Source organism: Tubulanus polymorphus, chromosome 4 (assembly GCF_964204645.1).
Source record: "Tubulanus polymorphus chromosome 4, tnTubPoly1.2, whole genome shotgun sequence".
Lineage (NCBI taxonomy): Eukaryota > Metazoa > Nemertea > Palaeonemertea > Tubulaniformes > Tubulanidae > Tubulanus > Tubulanus polymorphus.
Genome location: NC_134028.1, coordinates 20033403 through 20052266, shown reverse-complemented (window position 1 = coordinate 20052266; position 18864 = coordinate 20033403). Strand labels below are relative to the sequence as shown.

General features: G+C 36.8%; 1 protein-coding gene across 1 annotated transcript; it reads left to right on the top strand.

Moving 5' to 3' along the window:
• Positions 1 to 1581: 1581 nt before the first annotated feature.
• LOC141904622 (uncharacterized) lies at positions 1582 to 3618 on the top strand. The gene is made up of 4 exons (XM_074793243.1): positions 1582 to 1829; positions 2095 to 2190; positions 2384 to 2505; positions 2594 to 3618. The coding sequence occupies exons 1-4, from the start codon at positions 1712 to 1714 to the stop codon at positions 2789 to 2791; spliced, it is 534 nt and encodes a 177-aa protein (XP_074649344.1). The 5' UTR covers positions 1582 to 1711; the 3' UTR covers positions 2792 to 3618.
• Positions 3619 to 18864: the final 15246 nt, after the last annotated feature.

The window sequence follows — 18864 nt, the reverse complement described above, 5'->3', positions numbered from 1 at the left end:
GACAGGTTGGATGTGCCCACCATGGCAGGGTTTCGATCCGGGGCAGAGTTTCAATTCATCACTGTAAGGATTTGTTCGATACATCCTTTAGGTCAGGAGTATACCACTGATTAGGGGGTCTTAACCCCTAAATATCACCATAAGATACAAAATAGATTTCATAAATATACACTATTCCCATTTGTATTCTGCTCCGCACCGATTATGATAAGAATACATTTCCCGGAATGCTGTTTATCATTGATTGTGAGTTTTTAAGCGTTCGTGACTCCCTCCTGCACCGTAAGCGCAATTAACAATGACCAAGCAACTTTTTACCAGGCCAGATAGTCCATGGACATAAAGAGAACATAAAAATGCCATCCCCTCTCTCCACGCCTGAACAGTTTGGGCTATTCGACGTGATTGATAAGCCCCTGATCACTAAAGAATAATGGGACACTGGCACTAACAGATGGCGCATAAAAACATTGGGTCATTCGTAGTGAAAATCAGTTCATTTTCAATGAAAGTTAGTTGATTTTTAGGCTTCCGTGCCCGACATTTATCAAACGAGGCATCGAATAGATATACGATTCCTTTTCTCACTCAGTGTATGTTACAGATTTCACTGAATATTTAGTTAATAATCGGAAAAACTTGCTCGATTTTTGTCTCCAGCGACTTCAGGGTCCGATCTAAGCACTTGTCCGATTGCCCGGGACAAGTATATTCTCACCAGGGCAAGTAGGTAATCTTTATCTTTTGTCCGCCGTGCTAGTGCAATCTTATGTCACAAAGCTTTTTTCCACTCGATACTCGGATGATAGTGACACCAATCGTCGGACTGCCCGTGAAGGGCAAATATTTTTTGTAGGGGCCACACTGCTACGTATTCTTCGTCAACTTATTTCCTCTGCTGAATTATTCGAAAACAAATGGAATCAATGCTTTAATTTTGAAGTCAACATAGGCACAGAACACACTCGTGTTCAGATCTCTACAGTTGTTGGTCAATAATATTTATATCTATGGAGATCTTTTCACAGTCCGTAATTTTCTTATTGAAGTTCTGCATAGTTTCTTTTGAACACTTATCTTACTTTTTTCATTCAGTTTATTTCCCTATTTGCACTCCTACAGTTAGTTTACTGACTCAACGAAATCAAATTAAATCTTGCACGACGTTTGAATCCAATATATATATATATATTCATTTCAACGATTAAATCTTTGTAGAAAAATGGAATTATCTTATCCTGTTGTGCAAAGAAGAAAATATTCAAGATCATCAAATTACATATAGATTTCAATTTGACGAATGGTAAAAATCTATATCTTCAAAGGCTAATTTTCAAGAATATCTTCAAGGAGTCCTATCAATTTTTTTTTCAGTCGAACGAAAAGAAAATCGTTTTAACTTTTTCATGTATTACAGATTTTTGCCTTTTAATCAGCGGGGATATTTTATTCTAAATTTCAATAAGGAGTAGTGCAGTTTATGGAATTTTCTCTTTAAATCTAAAATTGCTTTGGTAAATTAAACTTTTATTGTTCTCGCTACAATTGATCTCAAATTGTTACCAAAAAAGATAATGATAACAAATCTGAAATTTCATTTATTTCTAAATGACCAATTTCAAAGAATAAAGAAACATATTTCAAAGAAACATATTTTGCGAAGCCCAAATGGTGTCCGGGGGAAGAGAGCGCCATAAAACAGCGCAAACCCATGTTGACAGACGACAGCAGGTCTACAAGTGACAGACGACAGACGGAACATAGCAGGATGAATCAGTTACAGATTATGTTTACGGTCGCGACAGCTTTACTGGTTCTGTTTGCTCAGGGTGAGTTTGTATTTTAGCCAGCCCCACAATATACTGTCCACTTCAAATGCAGCTTAATTCGTAAAAACTCATTTCATCTCAATTGTTTTTTTTATTTCATCTCATATCATCTTCGTTTTCGACAACAGTTGTTTAAAGTCTGACATGCCACTCTCGTGTGTATAAAAGCCGTTATAAGGCAGAATATAATACAATGAAACAGTTCGCTATTGACGGTAAGTATTTCATCTAATTTTTTCTAAATCTCAGTTATCCTTATTTTCAGTGACAGCAACTGTAATGAGATGCTACGATTGTGAATATCATAAAGACGGTTATAAGGCAGTATATGATGCGATGAAACAATTTGCTATTGACAGTAGTAAGTTTATCTTTATTCGCATTTTTTAATCGAAATCAATATAGATGTAGACATTTTCAATGCAGTCTTGTGACGCATCTTCCTAACAAGCGGAGACAAAATAACGACGCCCAACTTAAAAACAAACTTACTGGCGTCATTCGTGCCTAATCTGTTGAGCCCCCCGACAGTTAATTTGTTTCATCTGTTTCAGTTCTTTTGAAAAGAAACAACACAAACGACATCGGAAAACGGTCATATTTTACCGACGGCTGTGAAACCAGCGATGATGTTCATAGCACAACGTGTCCCCTCAGCCGCGGTTATCAGTGCGGGGTAAGTAATGATTTACAGTAATCACCCCGGTGAATTTCGTTGATACGTTCATCGGTTTCAGAATTCGTTACTGTTCGTTTCATTTCAGAAATTGCAATACGAAAGTTCAGTGTTTATTCGGGGCTGTTTCAAAAATTGTAAAAGCGAATATCCTCTACCAAACAGCACTAAGTCTGTTGAACCGAAATGCTGCACCACCGACGAATGCAATAGCGCTCCCATCTATAGTATAGATATGATAATATTCGTTATGGTTGTTTCCGGTGTTTGGTTGTTTTCTAGATAAGTGAAATTCGAGACTGAAAGTTAGGTTGCTTTTTAGGCTGACTATTTATTTTCAAACCTGGTTCATCATCACTCGATAACGTTTATAGTTGACTACCACAATAGCAATCAGAATACAGAGGGTGCAGAGTTTGCAACATTTTAAACGGATTTTTCTGAAATCAATTTTCTTCATGGATGCGATCAAACTAAGACATCGAAATAACGACGGATGTAAATGGCGCGGGTCCATTTCATAGTTAATCGTCCTTCAAAAGAGCTGTGTTTCTCAGTGAAAAGAATAGGAAATTATAGTACCCGACGAAGAGCAAAGCTATACCCGCAAAATTACAAAACACTTTCGGATAGATGTGTATTGAGAACGCTGATCTCGTGTTACCATCCAAATTTCGGATGCGACAGCGAAACAAAATGCAAGACGCAGTTTCGCTTAGAGTTACAAACAGTTACTGTCAAAGTATCGTAATCGCTTATTCTATTGTAAGGCGTAGATACCGACCAATTAGCATGTGCCGCTAATAATCACAACCAACCCAGTCAGTTTACCTCTCGTAGACTAAAAGAACCAACTGAACACAGATCTAGTTATAATGTACATGTGATAGGATTCATGAATTACTGACACACGAAATCAATCAATAGATCTTTTAGTTGCACCAAAACACTTATATATCATCAATCGGTTAATTACCAGTATTTGGTTGATGCTTTCCAATTATAATGTATTTCATATAATCGATCTGTAAATTACCAGTATTTGGTTGATGTTCTTCAAAATACAAATGTATTTCATTTGTAAAATTTTCATTTGAAATGCTGATTATATAATCTGTACTCAATAAAGTAAATGCCTGTAGCGCATAGTGAGTAAACTGTGTAACATCAGAGATCTGACTCAATTCATTAATTTTCACCACATTTCACGCCATACCTGACTGGTCACTGGTCAACATTCCTGACTTCTTGCCTTTTGGTGGAACGACGGCGAAGATGATAAAGGTGGCGCCAGGAGCTGGTCAATTATCGGCGGCTACAAGTCCGGGACACAAAAGATGGCGGCTTTTGACAAAGTTGACTCCTGGAACAGATTGGGGGAAATTCTACCTATTTTAAATGGCATTTTCAATTATCACTCTATCTACTTTGCTAGTACGCCTATTATTATATTGTAAAAATGAAATGTATATCTGCAAAATAGTTAAGCCGTTAATTTTGATTGGCCGAGGGTATGGGATTGATAACAAAAATGGTTAAAGAATAATTCTAAAACCCATAAAATCCCGAGGAAAACTATTTACATGGGATGGACAGAACTTGGAAAGTTGTTGTAGGAAGTCTATATTCGGGATTGGAAACTTCCGAGGAATCCTCAGATGATTGGATTCGAACCGTTTACGGTATGTTCCATTGCGCATGTCTATTGCACGCGACAGAACAATAATCTCCCGTTCGATATGGCTTCGATGTTTGACGTGAAAGATGAAACTAGGAAAAGATTTTCATATTTGAGTGTTTTGCGAGTTGATATCGATATTGTTTATAGGTAATTCGATTTTCAGACTTATTTCCCGTTCGCATTGCTTTGTGGGAGATTTTATAACAGTTGATTTACAGTCGGGCTCAGTTAAACCTCGTCTCAAAAGAGAAACCACTGTCACAGTATTTAATACCGGCCGGACGCCTTCAGGTTTAATTCACTCGTCTGTCAGAAATATCTCAGCGAACAAGAATGTAAAAAATGGCGTTCGTTGCCGTACAGCCAGACACAGCTGTTAGCGACAGCTGGAAGACACGCCCACACATCGGTCACACCTACAGGTATCAGCTCTCTTACTGAACATGTCAAGTTGAAAGTCATATCTTTTTTTCTGGCGTTTCTAAACTGCTTAATTTGTTTTTTTCTTATCCAGATGAACCGAATTACTTGTTATTGTTGGGATTGGGGTCTCATGCAGTTGTTTGAGTGGAGGACTGGGAACCAAGAGGTCCCTAGATCGAAACCACCTGGCGTTGGCTGTCGAGACACATGCATGGACTCAGCTCTGGTAACTCTGTCAGGTTGTGAGCCTTAACAACCTATAAAAAGGCCTTGGCCGTCTCTTAAGAACCACTAGGGTTACAGTGGTACTAGCTGCTGGGACGAAAAACTCTTCTTATTACATGCTAGGTGGCGTTACGGCAATATAAACTTGTCCTATGTATTGGACACCGTCTGAAACAACTGGAAGCTCGTAAGTATCACCTGCTAAGAGGTTCCCGGGTACTTGTAAGTAATATCCGCACACCCCTTTCTGGAGAACTGTAAACTGCGAATCGTCAATGAAATCAATACATCACTAAATTCATTTCTAATGCTAAAAGAATTATTTATTTGTATTTTCAAGCACTGATACAAATTTGAATCGTATAGAACAAGGAAACGCGAAACCTACAGAATTAGAACATACATCTTCTAGTATAATGCGATGCCGGTCAAATTATCCATCATTTCTAAATACTTTTTCTAGTTTTCTTTATTTTTTTTCAATGCATTTTTCAGAGATTTCAAATTGTTTCTTAGATCTTTGGCATTTTTTCTTACGTAATCGATAATCAGCGATTTGCCTTGTTTTGACTGAAATACTTTCGCCAAAACGCTAGGTAGTTGTGAACCTTTTAACTTTAGATCGTCCAAGATCTTGCTGTTGACGATAGTTTCGCAATCTAATTTGCTCAGTGGTCCCGATATGGCCTTGCCGTAATGTTCGACAGCAAGAGATGATACCTGTCGATGAAACCAAACACATAATTGAAACTGCTATTTCCCGGAAAGCCCTTTAAATACAATACTGAGATTATAAGAATATTAAGAGGTTATAGTGAGTGTAGCTGCGATGGATTAACACACGTGATAGGATTGAAAAAACGCTTTTTGACTATACAGCGTTTTCTCTTTATAGACAGATGTTTACCTTGCGACATGTGCTTTCATCAATGGCATCGGTTGAAACCCAGAAAACCGCCAGAAAAACCACCAAAAAACTGATCAATTTCATGTTGTCTCCGGAAAACTGTAATCAGATCATAGAAATAGAGACTGGTTTCCGGCAGTGTCAGAACTGGAGACTGGTCCCCGGCTGTTTCAGAACTACAGATATCATGAGTGATCTTACCTGTTTAATGTGTGTTGAGATTTAACGTGATATCAAAGCGACTGACGAATGTTTCAGTTGTCGATTGAATCATGCGAGTTTTATACATATTTTGGGCTGAATAATATTTGATCAGAAGTTGCTGAACGGCTTCACATTAAACATCCCACTCAGTAGATCTAATACCAACTATTTACAGGATCGAGATTCGATTATTTCTGCTTTGTTTAATCTGTCTGCATCTGTTTTTCTACTGTATATTGCTGGAAATTTGAAGGACGATGGAGGTTTTACATTTTCGATCCACAATTCCACAAAAGAGTCAAAATTATTGATAATAAACTCATTTTAACTAAACCCATAAAAGATAAACTCATTTTAACTCTTGAGTCAAATTCAACTGAACTTAGGTACTTTGTCCAGGACAGTGTAAATGGATCCTAGAAACAAGTCTAGAAGTGTGGAACTTGGTCAAAAACTGTAGAAGTAGGTCCAGAACTGGATCTATTATGCGGCTTTCATGAATTATATTTATGGGCTTTCAGGAATATTATTGAGCTTCAGTTATTTCAGTGGTTAAACTATAGCAACAAGTAATGTACGGAAACTGGAGTTCATGGCCAGTGTCGCTATTATCAGACAACCTGCGTTTATGCTTGCGTCACACGTATAAAAGGGGGCTCAGATCGACCTTCCGACGCGACTCAACTGATCGGCGACTGGTTTTCCGGCGACTACTGCCGATCGTCGCACGATTTTCGTCGCCGATTCTAGTCGATCTGAGTCTAGCTATACGACTGTCGTGCGACAGTTTTTCACGATCGGCGACTGAATCGCAGGAGTTGAACATGTTCTACTTCTACGACGCGACGGAACCAGTCGCCGACTCGTCGTCGTCGATGTGCGTGTTTCTGCGATGAGTTGCCGACTCCACAACTAATTTCAGCCAATCAGAGCGGCGGATCAAAAATGAACATGGCGACCTCATATATATATCAAAGGTTCAAAGGCTGCTTCAGAAACTTACATAATTTGACAAGAGTATTTTTTGGGGAATTGAAAAGGGTTATCAGTTTATAATGACTAGGTCTTGTTAAACAGAATTGTGGTAAGCACTGTGATCTTAGAATTGTATATTCTGGACATTCAAATAAAAAGTGATATTCATTTCCAATTACATTTTGGTTGCATTTTAAACAAAATCTCTGGTTTTGAGGTGTATTACTATATCTACCGGTTTCAATCGGTAGATTGTGATTACTACATCTAAACCGGCACAATGTGCGTCGCAATGAAATAGGGAGGTCATGCAAATATGGTTCGAACTTTAGTTCAGTTTTGATCATAGAATACATTAGTCCTTTTGAGCTGTTACGGCAATCGGCCCTCCATTTTTGAGTAAATTGGTCTTGAAGACGCTGTTTGATCAATTCACCAATAAGTTCAGGATTAACTCGCTCGTGATTTACCCAGTAGTTCATTAAACCACACTCTTCTAGGGTGCATTTTATATAACTTAACCACTTGGTTGTTTTTCCATGGAGCAAGTGCATATTAAAAAGCATTTTATACATTTGACCCGATAATGTCGATACATCATTCCATAAAAGCTTTGCCCAGAACTTAACCATTTTACTCTTGATGATTTTCGCAAGCGGGGTTCTACCTAATTCACCATAGACCATATAATTTGGGGTAGACCGGTTTAGATGTAGTAAATATTTACAAAAACGCTGGTGGTATTTCTCTAAAATAGCAGTTGATTCGTAACCCCATATTTCACATGCATACGTAAGGATTGGTTCGACCATAGCATCAAAAAGTTCTAAACCTACGTCTGTATCTAAAGAGTACTGTTGGACCTTTTTCAAGACAAAAAATAGAGCTTTATTTGCACTTTCCCCAATTTTCTTTCGACATTTTGCAAATGTACCAGTGTAATTAAATAATATTCCTAAGTAGACAAATTCGTCAACAACTTCGACTTCATGTTGGTGTATAAAAAAAGTTGGTTTTAATCTTGTTTTTCTTTTTTGGATTATTAGTATTTTAGTCTTTGCTGGGTTGATTTTCAATTTCCATAGGTCACAATATTCAGACAAAGAATCAAGTGCTAATTGTAGGCCTTCCATCGAGTCAGATAAAATAAGGGTATCGTCTGCATACAAAAGCACTAAAAGTCTCAACCAGAAATTTACCTCATCATTATTATCAATACATACACTTTGACAGCCTTTACTCAATAGAAAGTTTTCAAGGTCGTTTACATATAGACTAAAAAGTAGTGGGGATAGATTATCTCCCTGCTTGAGACCAATATGACTATGAGAAGTCGTTCAATTTGAAGAATGAAAGTTTTATATATTTGATGGGCGCTGTGATAACATATGGATTAGGGAGTCTAAAATTTAGTTCAAAGATTGAAAATGAACTTATTTTGACAGCGGAAACCTACTGCTCGTCAGGCCATCTGGTGGGATAGCAACTTTGTATGTACCTCAGTTATATATATTGTACCTAGGTTATATTCAAATCCACCATTAATTATTCGTATCAATTAGATGACAATGATAGGTTTAATCAAATCCCCTCTCTATAGGAAACAATACAAGTCATGTCTAGAAGTTTCTGCCACATTTTGAATTTGCCGAAAATCTGCATGATTAAAAATTGCAAAAACGGGAGGGACTGAGGCAGTCTAGGGGTACCGTCTGACTAAGCCCCGGACGGTGTTGAGACAAAATTATGTTTAAACGCTGATATTTGAGTTCACACAGTTCACTTGTCCCTAACGCTAGCACGGTTTTAGATTAGATTAGATTAGATTAGATTTAAATTTATTGCTCCAGAAAATTGTACATTTTTTGCGAGCACAGGATACATACAAAATAAACAGTTTGCAGTTATACAATAACAGTTGCTAGTCATACAATAACTAGTTATATTTACAATTGAAAAGTTATTTTGAAAAGTTCGTGTATACCAGGAACAGCGATGAGGTGAGGCTAGATAAGGCTATGTGCCTTTTTTATAAAAACTGCAAGATTCCTTAGGACGTTTGGGTTTTCTGACGTAAAAAGGTTCATAAATTTTCTTATATTAGGAAACGTTACTATTTGTTGCGGTATGTACCGACTTCTTAAACTTTCGAAAAAGTACACTCCATTATAAAATGGTATTCGTCGCCGATTTGCCCTAGGTTACATTTGGTACAAAGTCGTTCATTTCGGGGGATATTTTCATATCTTCTTGTTTCAATCGGTAGATTATGATTAGAGCAACGAAACCGTATTACATTTGTCCTGAGGTCAAATGGTAGTGCTAATGAACATACTTCCCGCCCCCAATTCGGCTTAATAATGCTATAGGTATCTAGTTTTGTTGAAGCTGCGATAGTCTGGTGCCATTTCTGTTTGAATTGATCTTGTAAACATAATTTAACAGTTTCTGATAAATACCGGATATTCGGGAAAGATTGTTCGTACCAAATGTAACCTAGACCACAGTTTTCTAAGATAGACTGAATACAAGTGATCCATTTACTGGTCTTACCATTTACATGATTTTTTATTAGGATACGATACATTTTACTAGAATGAGTGTTGCTCTCTGTGATCAGATGTCCCCAAAACTTAACCATTCTGACTTTTATTTGTATTTCAAAAGGAAAACGACCTAATTCTCCATAAACCATAGCATTTGGAGTTGCACGTTTCAATTTCAATAAGTATTTGCAGAACATTAGGTGTATTTTCTCGATTGCATCTAAGTTCGAGAAACCCCATATTTCACTACCAAAGGTAAGGATCGATCCCACCATTGCATCAAAAATTTTAAATGCAATGTCTATAGTTAGGGAGTATTGCTGTACTTTTTTAAGAACAAAAAATAGTGCTTTTTTTGCTTGGTCACAGATATCTTTTTTGCATTAAGCGAAATTTCCAGTATAATTAAAGTGTACTCCCAAATATCTAAAGTCAGATACTGTATCCAAGGCTACCCCAATGCTACTCGAGGTCATTGACAAATATGGAGAAAAGCACTGGTGACAGATTTTCCCCTTGACGTAACCCAATTTGACTATCTATGCTTTCTGATAATCGATCGTTTACCTTGACCTTAGATTTAATATGTTGATACATGTTATGAATCACTCGGAGGATATTTCCTGTAATTCCCGTTAAAATTAATTTATGCCACAGTGCTTTTCTCCATATTGTATCGAATGCTTTTTGGTAATCAATAAATATACAGTAAAGCTTCCGCTTATTACTAGTCAGAATATCTATAAGGGAATGCAATGTGAAAATATGGTCCATGATACTACGATTTTTTCGAAATCCAGCTTGATTTTCATTCAGTAATTGGTTATCCATCAAAAACTCCTCTAAACGTTTATTAATCAGGCTCGTAAACAATTTGCTCATACAGCTTAATAGAGTAATTCCTCTGTAGTTATCCGGATTGGAAGGGTCTCCCTTATTCTTAAAGATTGGAGTGATAATACCTACAGCCCACTCTTCCGGAATGCAGCCAGTTTTCAAAATATTGTTAAACAACAAAACGAGGGTAGGCATGATTTCATTCTCTGCAGTTTTGAGGAATTCGTTTAAAATTTCGTCGTTTCCAGGGGCTTTATTATTTTTGAGGCATTTTATACATTTAGATATTTCTCCCTCAGTGATTAGCCTATTAAGTGCATCATCATTGTGGTCATGAAGGAAGTCATTCACATTGAAAAAATTACGATTATCATTTTCTGCACTACGGTTTTGGTTAATGACGGAAAAGTGGTCAAATAAATCATCTAGCGACGCTTTACATTCATTTGGTTTTTCCTTTCGGAAATATTTCCAAAAAGCTTTTGGATCGTCTTTTGCTAACTTTCCTATTTGGTCATTGTGCAATTTAACTTTCTTTTGTTTTGATATCTTTATCGATGTTTTATACCTCTTATACGCCGAATTCAGATTAGTTCTATTTTGGACGGATCGATATCTTTTATAATTTCTTTTCGCTTTCCTATAAATTCTACGGTCTCGTTTCACTTTATAGTCATGTAACAAAGTTTTTGGTTTGTCAAAGTTAACCCGGCTTCGGCCCATTGTGGCCCCTGCCGCCTTATTTAAAATGTCGCATATACGCTTATTCGCACAGGCGCTGTCTATTATATCATTTTGAAGTTCGATATTTATTTTATTCAATTCGGTTTGGTTGATTGCCTCTCTAAAAACATCGCTTCGACCACTGTTCCATTTAATTTTACCTGGTATGTTAGGCATGTTTTGTACATTTGTATATGGACTTCTCGTGTGTGAAATAGAGAAGGAACACGTAACAGCACAGTGTACGTCTGAAATCATTTGGTCATAGTCGTTTACATTGAAGTTCACGCATTTTGACAACAAATAGGGAGACATAATAAAGTAATCAATAACATGGTTATTTTCCCCTTTGATGCACGTGTACTCACCGATTCCTTTATCCCTACCTAATCTGCCATTTGCAATGAACATGTTGTGATTTTTACAAAAGTCTAACAAACGATAACCCCAATTATTGATAGAGGAGTCTTTGTTTTTCCTATTGAGTAGACCTTGTATTTTTAGTGCATCAAGGTTATGACGATCTTCCACAAAAACTTCGTCTAGGCCTAGGAATTCCATGAGTATTTCGTCATGGGGTAAATAGTCTAATAACTGCTTTGTGTAGGCATTGAAATCGCCACATAGACAAAAATAAGCATCGGTAGAACTCATTCGGTTTATAACGTCAGTGTCGAGTTCATCGAATAAGTTAATATTTCCATATCTACTAGTTTCTGGGGGAATATATACTCCTCCAATTAACAAATGTTTTTTCCACCCTAGGAATCTCTTATCAATTTCAATCCATTGAATGATATTGGTTGATTTATGAATAGTTTTAATATATCTGTTTAGACTTTGCTTAAAAGCAACCAGGATTCCCCCAGATTTCCTTATAGCTAGATTTGATCTGTTATTCATGACTACTTCGTAACCGACACTTTTAAAATACTCTTTTACCCACAATTCATCGGAATCATCAAGTTTGGTTTCAGAAAAAACTAAAATATCAGCTGACTTGCATAAACTATCAAACTCTAGAGTATATGATCTAGATTTCAAACCACAAATATTCAGACACAGGATACTAATTTCTCCTGGCTCGGCGCAATCCTATTCTGGAGCTGTTGCTAGCGGTTGGGATAGATGTAATCCACTGTCCATATCCAAGACGAACCTGGCGTCTCGGAGCGCTTCGTTTACTGATGATTGTTCAGGTTCAGACGCTACTCTGGCTCTTTTTTCCGGGGGTCTAACGGTATCCCGTTTACGATTTCCAGCAGGCACGGTTTTACGGGTGCGCGATTTCGTAGAGTTGGTCAGTGTGGCGTATTCCTTGCGGCTGGTTGTTTCGTTCGCACCAGATGTTGCATCATTATTAACAGCAACTTGAAGTGGCAGGGTAGGTGAAGCTCGAAACGTAAAACCAGAAAAAGTACTTTCATCACGGGAAGGGGTTACATCGGGCTCTGTCGCTGGGGTTCGGTTTTTTTCATCATTACTTTCATCGCGGGCAGGGGTGACATCGGGCTCTGTCGCTGGGGTTCGGTTTCTTTGAGCCGGCGCGTTGCGGTTTATCGGTTGCCTATGTGGCACGGAGCGACTTATCAATCGCCCATTACTCGCTATTTTAAGTTCTTTCTTGGCTTCTGGTATGAAATCTAGAACTCTTCGGAAGTTTATGTCATTGAGACGTTCCGCATGTGATTGGCTTGATCTCAACCAGACATCAGTGAACTTAGGATTTTTTCTAAGATTATGTTTCTTTCGCAAGACATCGATTTTAATGGCTTTTGTTTTCAACGCGACCTTTACAAGCGGATTTCTCTGACCATTTCTAATCGGCAATTGCTTGTGAGCTGTGATTGCTTGTTTATGGCCAAGATAGTCAAACATTTCTTCGCATGTTTTTTGGAGATCAGATTGGAATTCTTTCTTCAAGTCGCTCACGATAATGCAGAGTTCTGCACAGTCTAGTGGGTCGGGGCAGTTTGCAGTGAGGCCTGAGTTCACTTGGCACTGCAGCTCTATGCAGAGGCTTTCTAATTTTTTTATATCTGCCCTTGCGGCTTTAAGGCTTGTGGTGAGGCTGTTTACTTTCCCTGATGTGAAGTTCAAGTCTGAGATCAACTTTTGATTTTCATTTTGAAGGTCGTCGTAGGATTTGCTGGTGTATTGAACCGAGTCAGCGAGCTCGTCGATAGTTTTTGATTGGTTTTGTAGTTTTTCATTAATACTACTTATGTCAGTATCATGGACACGAACTGTGGTTTTCAAAGAATCGAAACTATCGGTCATTTGTTTCTGCTCAAGTTGAATATCATTCAAGCGCTTCATGATGTCAGCGACTGAGCTTTACATAAAAGATTCAAAATCTGATACTAAGTCTGATTCTGGTTTATCACCAGAGCATCGGTTGTTTCGTTCCATTTTGTAGTCGCACGTCAAGCAGCCGAATAAGTGTTACACAACGAGTTAATACACACTACGCAGTTAGACCACAAAACTCCGGGTTGTAATCCTTCGAGCGTGACGGTTCACCGGTCGTGCACAGGTTATATATCACCAGTACTCAAATTTATAGCAATTTGCGACAACTTTTACGATCGAAAATAATGTACATACTCAATTTCCACGACGCTGAAACACGGTTGTACAGTAGTATCCTATGAGTTCTCGCTACTGACCGCGTTTGGTACTGTATTTCCAACCGCTGACAGACGAGAATCGGAGTTTTTAGCAGCACTAGAAATTTCAAGAACCAGCACCCGCCATATTGAATCCACACCCGTTAGATCATCACGAGCAAACAAGCGATCATTTAGACAAACGTCATATTGTGTTACAAGATTATTTCGTTAATCTTTTTCATTCGAACGAAATGTTTTCGTGGGAACGGCATTTTTTTCGTTCTAACGAAAAGTTCCTCGTGGGAACGACACGTTTTTCGTTCGAGCGAAATGCTTGTTTTTTGATGGTAGCCAATTTCCCCTAACCCCTTAATCTATGGACGAGGTGGTTATACAGATTATCAAGGAGATCAGCGCCATTTTTCAGTCAAAGACCGATTCCGTGACTACCTAATATCCATTAAATCCTCCTAATATATGTTACTAACCCTTTATGTATAGAAAGTAGCCGAAATATTGTATGATTCTCATTTTGTTTCAATGATTACGTTGATTATAATGGAATGTTACCTGAATCGAGCATAAGATTAACTACTTGTGGATCGATCACGCATTTGGAATTATAATCTAACACCCCAATGAAGTACCCCCCTTTAAAATCACGTGAGCACCGCCCTTTACGTTCATGTCATGTATATGACATTCCGGTCGAAAACTCCGGTAACGCAGTCTCAAATGTTTTGTGACTTTCTCAAAATGTATCAAAAATTTAAGTAATTTTTAGTTCATAAGTCTTCAAATATTCAAAAATGAACAGTTAAAAATTGTTGAAACATGTCGACTCAGCCGTAAAATCAACCCATTCACAGTCCCGAATGTGGGATAATGTCGGGCTTTAGAGAACATAATGCCCCCGAGGTCTTCACATTTACAGATAAGATTATGTAAGCGTGTCGCGCGTTACACCGGATAGGCACACAATAGAAATATGAGCCGCACGTTCATTGATCATCACCAATTAAGAGGACCGCTATTGTGAAAATTGACTGTGGGAGGAATAATCCTCCCAAAGTCAATCGATGGAAACTTGACCAAGGGGTCTGATATTCAAATAATTGACTTTGGGAGGAATATTCCTCCCAAGGTCAAACGAAGAGAATTTGACCTTCAGTTCTGATATTCAAAGTATCGACTTCGGGAGGAATATTCATCCGACTGTCAAACGAAGGAAAATGGACCTAGGTCTGATATTCGAAATATTGACTTTGGGATAAATATTCGTCCAAACCTCTAACGCTAAAAACCTGAGCTTTTAGAATGATAGGTCTACATAAATGATATTGATGTAATTGTTTTTAATAAATAGTATACTGTAGCGACGAAACCAGACATATTTAGGCAATTTGATTGTTAATATACACTGTATTTGAGGGTCTGCGACAAATAATTTTAGAAAGTTAAATAGCTGTAGTACAGGTTCTAATAATGAGCCTAATATAGTCTTCACATCGCAATCAGTTATTAGAATGCATCTTCCTTTTTCTTGTTTTGATCTGAGACGACTAGTTAAATTTTTTTCTTGATTGATTCACGCTGGGAGGTCTACATCAAATTATATTGTTGATCAAATCAATTATGTTTCAACTGCCAATTCACATTTTATATTGATATTAATAATCAATATTACTCATCATTATATAGCGCACTGCTGCAAATTGTAACCAGTGTGCTTTTCATGGGTATAAAATAAACACAAGTTGAAGAAATCGAATTTGAAATACGTGGATAATAAAAAATAAGTTGAAGGTAGGGCGGAGAGATCTGACGAAAACAAACAACAAACGATATGGGCGCCAAATTGACCCATGCCTAATTGCCCGAACAAATAGTCCGACCAGACCTGAATCAAATTAAGCCGAGTCAAATTAGAGCGTGTTAATTTAAACTGGTTCTGGAAGTCAGTCACTTCGCTTTGCTTAAGTATGGACTCGTTTTAGAGTCTCTTCAAGCATTGTTTAGTATCGAATGAATGGGTTTGCATTTGAATGTGAAATAAATTTGAACATGAAAATCAGCGCGCTCTTTGGTAAGCCATGAAAACAATTAAAGTCGGACCCTGATTCGAGCCAATTTATTTGCAAATTAGCCATTGTCCTAGTTTTAACTTCTGATTTGTACCCTGTATAGGCCGGTTTATATTTCTGTTTGTACTCTTTCATAGAAATTCGACAGATATCAAATGGCATCTTTGATTACAGACACTGTTGACCGGTACACACCAATATGTCCATCCATCCGACATACGAGCAATTATCTCATTAATGAGATAATTGCTCGTAGATCCGACAGCTACGTTTTACAACTAGAAGTGCATAAAATCAGATTCCTTATGATATTACATGTATTACTATTAAGAATAAGCTATTAATTATGAATAAATTCAAAAAGAATTGAGAAAATATCTTGCTTTGAATGGCTTTTAATTAAATATTGGAAAGGGCGATTTTGAAGGGGGAATTTTATCTCCGGTGTCACTGCTAATCGAGTAATCAAGAAGCACAAACTCCCTAAGGTGATAAAGTGTTTTAAGCAGATCTTGTCCGATTGTGATCCCAATATATGAATTGCACATGGAACTATTATGTATAAACACCTCTCACAATTTACGTAATGACTGAGTGGCGTCCTGTTGCACAAGCTATATTACACTATGATGAAAAGCCTTTTATAGTTTAGAGTTGGATTTCTCGATGTATAAATGCAAGGAGGGTCAGAAGCTTTATGCTCAATAACATAAGGTTCCTATAAATGTTTGCTATGGATTTCAAAATAAAAGAAAAATCTACGTTTAAATGAGATATCTGTTTCATTACTCGTGATATATCGGGGAATCTCTGCAATAAAATTTGACGATTTCAAATTATTACAAAATGAGCAAACTTTGTGATATCTGCTAACAGTATAAATTCAAGCGTATATGCGGATTTGCGTGATATGTAATAAGTATCGTAGCGAATAATCAATGAGAATAGTATCTACCGTAGCTAGAGATGATAATGAGTCCCATATCCAGAATATCTGAAACAAAATATCTCCCTCAAAAAACCTTCAACCATTCTAAAAAACATAGGAATATGGTTGTAGGTAAAAATCTCCCTGGTAAAAATCCCCTAGGTAAATATCCCCTGTGTAAAACCGAAAATATTCAAAGTAGGTAAAAATCCCCACTCGGTGATTTTCAAAGAAATTTCAAAGCAAAATGTTTCTCCAATTTTATTAATTTGCTATGAGACTGAAATATGTTAGAACTGTGCAATGAAATCTTTCGTTGCGATAAATTCTTAAGTAAAACTCTTAGCATAAAATAAATTGTTAGAATTGATAAGAATAATAAATTTTTATTTGTAATATCTAAAGATTCGAACAGGAGTATTTTTGAACTGCGGACTCTTGTTAACTGTGGTATATTTCAGCTGTGCGATGCCAAAAATTATTAGAAATAATGTTCTTTTGATTTGAAATATTTCAGATTCAAGCTAGTGTAATATATTTGAAATGTGCGATGAACCCTTTCATTAAGCTGTGCGATCATTTTATTAACCAATTTAGTAGTAATGAACAATGTTAATTTTGTAGTATGTTTTAATTCAAATAGTATATACTATAGTTTGTATACTCATGATATCATTATGGTGTTTCACAGTAAAATATGAATAAATTGGATATATGTATCAATAATATGAATTAATTGACCTTAAGATTGTATCTACTTAGATTGCATTCAAAAGGAGGGGGATTTCTACCTACACTAAAGAATCGGGGATTTTTACGGAGATGATTTTTGCCGCTAACCATAGATGTAGTTTGTAATTTTGAATAATGGTCTTGGCAATGCACTAATTATGAACAATTTACTTTGTTTTGTTGAATTAACTACTTGTAATCAATTCACTATAGAACTATGGTGGATCCTAACAATGAGTCTGGCCTGCTATTCTAAACTCTTTCCGAAAATTATATTGCTAAGATATTCCTAGTCTTCATCATTTAGCATGAACTCTAGATGTTGGGCCTGGATATATTTCGGATTCATTAAATGGTATCATGGGCGTGGAATGTTTGGGCGGAGGTATTATGCTCCAGTTTCACGCGTAAAACAAAAAAAAAATATATCCATACATAGGTCATTGCATTATAGAAATTAAACTGTTGACAAGTTGTAATAAATCTCTATAGATGAAACAATTTTAAAGAAAATGCATTATGTTTGTAGTTTCTATTCAACTACTATTGACTGTGCGCCTCGGGCTCAATCAACTCGTCATCTCCATGATTTCTATCACACATTATCAGCTGCATTGCAATATTTGATTAGGCGGATTAGGCAGTATAATCAAAAGTAGCGTAAATTGATACATGCGAATAATTGATGTTTCCAAAGGGTTTTTGTTACTGGCTCGTTTACATGGGAATGGTCGAAATTCCCCGTTAAGAATCCCCCGAAAAATCCCATTGAAGAGGTTATGATTTGCTGCTGTTGGCCTGTTTTTTCGTTTGTATTGCAAAATTTAGTCCAAACTAACTGGAATCGTTTTAAATTGATTTCTGTGAAAATTTCAATTTTCCCCCACATGTCAACAAGTGCCTTTCAAATCAGGATAGATTCCGATTGCGAAATAATGATTGTCGCAATTTTTTAGTATTATTTATCTATGGTTTGATACGTCAAGATTTTAGTAAAAAGGGCAACTTTATCGTTTATGTTAGCGAAGCTTGGTATACAAGCAGGCTGACAATAACAAGCCACTGAATTTTATGGGGTTAGTCTTTGTATAGCTCTTTATCTATAGAAAGTCAGTGATTAAGCCCTAAGTAAATATTGCTCAATTAAAGAGAATTCATTATGATGAGCAATGTACTAGCGATGACAGGCCTATGAGGCACCCGTAAATCAAAAATATATTTCGCTGTGCGATGCAAAAATTATTGAAAATAATAAAACTTTTGATTTGAAATCGCTTAAATCAAAGCTAGTGTAATATATTTGAACTTCCTAGCGATATATTTGTCCTGCGCGATAACTTTTAGTATTAATTTAGTATTAATGAAGTATATCAATCTTTGGGTGAACGGAAAAAATGGCCTAGGGAAAAATTGGGAAAAAATTGCCGCTAAATGAATATTAGAATTTGCTCCTTTTGTAATAACTTTGAATTGTCAAATTCA